Source organism: Heterocephalus glaber, unplaced genomic scaffold (assembly GCF_053883595.1).
Source record: "Heterocephalus glaber isolate CG9 unplaced genomic scaffold, H.glaber_assembly_v1.0 deba00001690, whole genome shotgun sequence".
In the NCBI taxonomy this organism is placed as follows: domain Eukaryota; kingdom Metazoa; phylum Chordata; class Mammalia; order Rodentia; family Bathyergidae; genus Heterocephalus; species Heterocephalus glaber.
This window is the reverse complement of record NW_028258415.1, coordinates 5,371,709-5,378,556: the sequence shown is the minus strand read 5'-3', so window position 1 is coordinate 5,378,556 and position 6,848 is coordinate 5,371,709. Positions and strand designations below refer to the sequence as shown.

General features: G+C 39.8%; 1 protein-coding gene across 1 annotated transcript; it reads right to left on the bottom strand.

Moving 5' to 3' along the window:
* Positions 1-253: 253 nt before the first annotated feature.
* Positions 254-1,371, bottom strand: LOC101711669 (mitochondrial fission regulator 2-like). The gene is given in 3 exon segments (XM_087199246.1): positions 254-547; positions 549-917; positions 919-1,371. Coding segments are annotated over 3 exon segments (1,083 nt in total). The 5' UTR covers positions 1,339-1,371.
* Between the last annotated feature and the right edge of the window lie 5,477 nt (positions 1,372-6,848).

Genomic DNA, 6,848 nt, shown 5'->3' with positions numbered 1-6,848 from the left:
AACTCTCTTCAGTAGCCAGTTATCTGCAGGATCTTCCAAAGCCAGAAATTGGTATTCTTAAGAGTCTCCCTCAAGCTGGCCACAGATATCTCTCAGTCCACAGTATCATTCAACCTCACTTAACGGAAGATGAGATCCTTTGAAAGGCAGCGAGAGGCAGGCCAGTGTTATTTCTGCATCTTTCCTTCCAAGTGTAGACACAGCTTTGTGACCTTGGCCAACAACTTCTGTGCATAGCAGTTCTCCCCTTAGATCACTGTCCCTCTGCTTGTGAAATGTGATGTCCAAACTTTGAAGTTTCTGGACTAGAAAATGGAGAAGACTCCCAAGATCTATTTTCTTTGTCAAAGGAATCATCTGCTTGAAATGCAAATTTCTGCTTAAGTGCCTGTGATATTATAGACACTGGATCCCACTGTGAACTCTGTCTTTTCCTCTTATGAATGGGTCTACCGTCAGGTGACCGCTTGACAGCATGAAGCTTAACCTTATTCAGATCCTTTAGAACATCTAACATGTTTGGAACATCTTTATTTCTCCAGCTTTTTTGAATGATGACTATAATTCATCTTACTAGCTCCCGGGTGCTGCTTTTTCATTTCGGTAGCTGGATTATCTGAGTCACCAACTGTAGACTCTGGTTGTAAGGGAAGAAAACGTGAAGGCTGGAAAGGAGGAAATTGAGGAGGAAGTGGTGGTGGTGGTGGAGGAGGAGGAGGAGGAGGCACTGAGCTCGGATTTGGTTCCACACATGGTTGAGCTGCCCCTGATGAGGGAATTTGTTCTGCACCTCTGGGCACATCATTTAAATTCGAAGAGCCAGAGTTTGTGTCACTTTTCTGTTCCTGCATTTCCACAATTGCAGCAATCTGAGAGCGAAGAAAACTTAGCTCATTTTCAAGGGCAGCTATTTTTTTTAATTGCAGCTACATCTACAGGGAGATCATTTTTCACTGGTTTGTTCTGCCTTTGAACAGATGACAGTGGATTCCAAACTCTTTGTGAAGGATGAAATGTTTTAATTTTCTCCTCTTCTTCATTTTTCCACACACTACTTCGAAATCTAAGACAACTGGCTTCTTCATCATTTGCCACAGACAAAATATCAGCAAAAGATGGAACTATAGGTCCACAATTATCAGACTTTATAGAGTTCAAGGGTGGGATCAATTCAAAATTAAGTCTTTGACAGTGTTCTAAAGGAAGCATTTTTCCAATAATACGGACAATACTCCGATGTGATCCATAGTCCTTATTGTTCCAACTCAGCAAAATCTGGTCTATGGGAACACCAAAATACGCCAGCATTTCTCTTAAGATATTTACCAGGAGAGACATTGGTGAAGCAAATTTAGGGAAACATCATCAGTTTCTTCGTACCTCCTCCAGAGCCGAGCCTCGGGCAATCACGGGATCAGGAAGCGGAGGGCGTTATAGAAGGGAGTCTCCAAATCCGCACCTTTGAGTGAAGACTTCCAGCATGCACCAGTGCTGACCAGGAAGCGTACAGAAGTCAACTCTGAGCCGGCTGGCGCACCTCGGCCTGAGTCACAGGCGGTAACGATGCTCCCAGCGAAGGGACTGGGCCGCCAGGGGCTCAACCGAGCCTTGAGCAGAGCACTCAGCCTGGGTGACGCAGGGGGAAGCGCAGCCCAACGTCCTGCCCCCAAAAGTTTTTCTTAATCTTTATAATTCGACTTTCCATTTGGCTCCTTATGTTTAAGCTTAAAATCACTATGAACATGATCTAGATCTACCATCAACATCATTTTTATGCCCTAGTCTATACTACTTCTACATTTATGTAGTTTAGAAATATTAATAGAAGCAAATCATGCATTAATTTAGTGTCTATTGAAAATAGAATACTCTCCCTCTTCTTGAATAATCATCTTCTACTTTTATTCAATGCCTTATGCTATAGAGTCTCATTCACGTTATTAAGAAATGTAGTTATATCATTTGAAATTTTCCAAATAAAGATTTCATTTCTGGGCATGGTATAATTCACCTGATTTGCAAAAGATATTCTAGGAAAACACTAGATTCTGTTCAAGGACTCTTATGAAGTAAATCCTATCCAGCCAGGACATCTGTTTCTTCATCTTCCCTACAACTTACACAGACTTTTTTCTTTCATCATAGAAGTTCAAAAGGACAACAGGAACCATAGCAATATAAAGCAATGGGCCAGAGGACTGAGCTGCCTGTTGAGGAGACTGATCCAGTGGGCAGATGGTTTTCATTGTGATCTAAGTTAAGCTGGACCAAAGCAAGTGCTAACAACTAGCCATGGAGGTTAACTAGAGTTTAAGCAAGAACCAGATCAACATCTGGGGTCAGGAATCTAAGCCAGTAAGCCTACAATGACTCCAGTCCAGTGCCCCAGAGAGTATCATGGACATATATGTCCAGGAAAGATATTAATACCTTACAATAAGGTGCCATTTAAACAGAGACAAGAAAGATATGTGGGAGAGAAATCATGCCTTGGTCATCCATGTGTTAGGCAGAATGACAGGTGTAGTAAAATTAGGAGGGTGCTGGGTGAGAAGCAAGGAGCAAAGCAGCCAGTCTGGAGCTCCATGCATGCAACGAAAAATAGGAATGAAGAGGTGGGAGAACGATCAGCCTTTGAGGGTCAGAAAAAAGGTTCTTTAAATTTATTGTGCATAGAAAGAAATGACATAATCTGACATGTTCTGAAAAGCTCACATTGCTGTTTGCTTGGTAGAAATTTGACTCACCAGGTATAGAGAAGATATAGGCAGCCCAATTACAGACTCTTCAGCGATCCGGGCAAGAGTTGAGGGGGTCTTGATAGCAATAGGGATGCTGAGGAGTAGTCAGATTCAGGAAGTATGGATTGGATGTGAGATAAAGAAGCACAGATGACCTTGGAACTTTCCTTTTAACTGAGAAAACAGTTTTCATTAATTATATAATGATATATGAAAAAGATCACAGAAAGAGCTAATTCTAATGTTCAGGGTGAGGTAACCAGACAGTATACTGGCATCTCATTTTCCATTTTTAACATATTATCTACACTGTCTCTTCTTTATTGGGCTATTTTTGGTCCCTGTTAATATTGTTAGAAATAAATTTTAACTCATTTTAAGTATCAGTATAAAGCTTTTACTTCTCCTCCTGCTTGATATCACCATCTTTACTATATCACCATCATGGTAAAATGTGAAGAAAAGATAAAAGGATGCTCTGAGCACCTTAGGTGACAGCATGTTTAAATTCCACTTGTGGGCTGGAGATGTAGCTCAATATTAGAGAATGTGATAGTTAACTGCTGTGTCAATGTGAGTAAGAAGTGTCCCACTGATTGGATTAAGAGTTCTGGGTGTGGCTGAATGGATTCACTAACAACAGAAAACACACTCTAGGTGTAGGTGGCAGCAACTAATAGGCTTGTAGACTGAATGGAATAAAAAAAGGAGTGAAGATGGAACTCTCACTGTTGTTTCTTCAACAACAGTGTCCTCTCCTTCACCTTGGACATTATCAGCTGGCTTCCAACATAAAGTCTTTAGCCTTCCATCTCAGACCCTTTGGCCTCATGATATGGACATTACTTGATATGTCCTCATGATATGTCCTTGCACAGGACATTACAGTGAGCTGCAAGCCTTTGAACTTTCACTAAATCCTTCAGATCTCCACCATGCATACAGCCCTTCTGGACACTACCTGATTTTGGGCAGCTAGTGTAAGTCTACCTTGTAAATCCTTATATATTTATATATCTTATATTACATGTGTTTCTCTTGTGAGCACCAGCTGATACAGAGTACTTGCTGAACATGTGCAAGGCCCTGGGCTTGATCCCCAAAACAGCCCTCCAGATCCATTCTTTTGTTATATTGTAATTTGAACTGAATACTTTTAAAAATTCTTTTATTGGTACATTTTAGGTATACAATTCATTTACATTTATCATTGGGATCTTGTACCTGTACATGATCTATCTTGGTTCTTATTTTTTCCCTCCTTACCTGTGCGCCCTTCACCCCCTCCACCCTTCCCTATTTACATAGATTTATTTCCATTTTTTTTCTTTTCTCATAATTTTTCCTCTCCCTTCTTTCCTTTCCCCTTCCCCTCCCACCACCCCTACACCTTTGGACCTTTTCCTATTTCAAATTATCAATTATTTGTTTTAATCATTTGAATCCTTATTTATACTTTCAGTTTCTCACATTAGAGAAACCATTTGGTATTTACTCATGTGTGTCCTATTTATTTCACTTAAGAGTATGGCCTCAATATGCATCCATTTAGTTATAAATGTCTCTAGTTTCTCATTCTTTATGGCTGAGTAGTACTCCATTATATAAAAAAACCACATCTTCTTTATCCTGAACTGAATATTTTAAAAGGGCATTGATTGCTCATTATCATTAGGAAGGATGTTGGAAAAAGATTGATGGGAAAATCAAAAATCATGCTACACAACTGATTTCTAGAGGACAGCACTCTACACCACTCAGTATGCTTATAATTGGTGTTGAACCATGCCCCAGGAGCATTACTCATCCCAGTACTACTGTCTTCTTCAAGTCCCTGCTGCCCCAGAAGCAATTCCTAAAATAGTTAGCAGCTGAGGGGTGTACATCATTTTTAGTGATGTACATGACAGCAGTACAGGAGACCAGGCAACAAGTGTCCACTATTTTCAACTACTTTAATGGGAATAAGACCCCCCTTTGGTGAATTTTTATAGATCAACGTTTTGATTTTTACCACCACAGAGTTCCAGCAGTCTTATTTTAATAACTTCCATTGATATTTATCCTAGAAAATATAAAGGAGATAGATGTGTTGTTATTTATTTAACTCATGAGTAAATTTTGAATGTGTTAAGTTCTTGGTGTTGAACATTTTGTCTTCTTGGTGTCTTATAGGAGGAGAATAATTTACAGATATTCCATGTCTGCAGATTACATTTTGGATCACCTACTGTATTCCAGGCAGATACTGATGATACAAAGCCAGCATACTTTTCCTATCATCAAGAAATACAGAGTCCCATGAGATATACAAAGATACACATAATGCTGAAAAGCAATGTATGTTTATCTGGTTGATGAAGAAGAATGGAATTTAACATTTATTGATTGCCTGCTTGGAATCTAACATAAATGACCTTTATCATACAGATAGTAATTGATGGAGTTAAAATACAAAGCCAAGCACTTTTTTTTTTTTTTTTTAAATTCTGTATGTAGGAACACTGCCTAGTTCCCCACCAATTACTCTTTTACTCCACACAGGTCTAACCTGTCTCTACCCATTCATTCAATCCCAATATTTTAATACCATTTCTGGCCTTAGGTACGAACTCTGTAAGAAATTTTGACTTAGCAGTTTTAGTTCAAAGCTAATAAAAATAATTACAAATAGCTACCACTAATACTGTCATGGCCTGCAACTATTTACTCTGTGCTTTAGACTCTAGCCTTCTGTTACATAGACACTTTTTTTTGTACCAGGGATTGAACTCAGGACCTTGAGCCTCTGAGGCAGGCGCAGTGCCACTGAGCTAAAGCCCTGGCCCTCCTCTTATTTTTTATTCTCCTTGAGTCTCTAATCTCAGGCTGGCATCCAAGTTCTTATAACCTGACAATGCTAAATGCTTAATATTTTATAGTCTTTGTTTCCTAACTGATCTGACTAAGCACACTCTCTTGCCTTCCTGTTTACCATATTAGCCATTTTCTTTCTTATGTGGCCAACTCCAAATCATGACATCTTCTAAATTATCTTGCATCCTCAATATATAAATCTTAGCAGGAGAGTTGACTTTAGGAAGAGACTTGAAGCTCTGGTGAATAGAGGCAACAAATAAAAGTTAAAGATAAACATAGACCTTCTGAGATTATACGTTGTGGTCAGGGTTTGCAAGGCAAATAGATTGAATACAGGACACAAAATTTATAGGATTATTTTATTATAGTCAACCAAAAAGTAAAGTGCAGAGGAGTGCAAGTGATCTAACTGCACACTAGAGAACCAAAGAATCCAGCCAGGGGCCTGGATCTCATAGCAATAGCCCACATAAGTACAGCTGAAGTACAAAAAAAAAAAAAAGTACAGCTGAAGGCCTAGAGTCCAAGGCAATGTCCCCCACGAGTGCAGCTAGTGCCCTAGAGCCCATGGCAATATTTCATACTTGTCTGTATTGAGAATCTGCACCCAGAAGGCCCAAAGGCCAATAGTGGAAGGCAGAAAACCTGTGCTGATTTGTGCCACCAGGCTGCAGGATCTACACTGGAGCCAGGAAGTGACACAGTGAAGATCAGAGATCCTCTGATGAGAGCTGGCGTTCTAAATTGACCATTAGTTAACCAACCACATTGTAATTGATAATTTTGGTAACATCTGAGAATAACTAGTAACTCTTGTTCCTGTCCAAATTTTCCAATATTCAACAGAATTTAAAAAATGAGAAATGTCTAAAAGCTACATTAGCAAATTAACCTCATCTGATTTAGTGTAAAAAGAAATGGCTGGCTGTTATGGCTTATATATCTAGATATCTCCCCAAAGTTTCATGTGCTCATAGGGCTTTGGGCAGTGACTGGGTCATGGGTGTATGATACTGGATCATGAGTGTGTGATACTGGAATTGTCCACTGATTTGGTTTAGCATAGTTCTGGGTATGGGTGATGGATTCACTGAAGAGAAAAGACCATCCTGGGTGTGTATGGCACCAGCCAATAGACTTGTTGCCTGGATGGAATAAAAGGGAAAGGGAAGCTCTCTTATGCTGCCTCGCTGCTTTCTGCCTGCCTTGCCAGGGATGGTTTCTCCTCTGCCATACCCCTCTGCCATG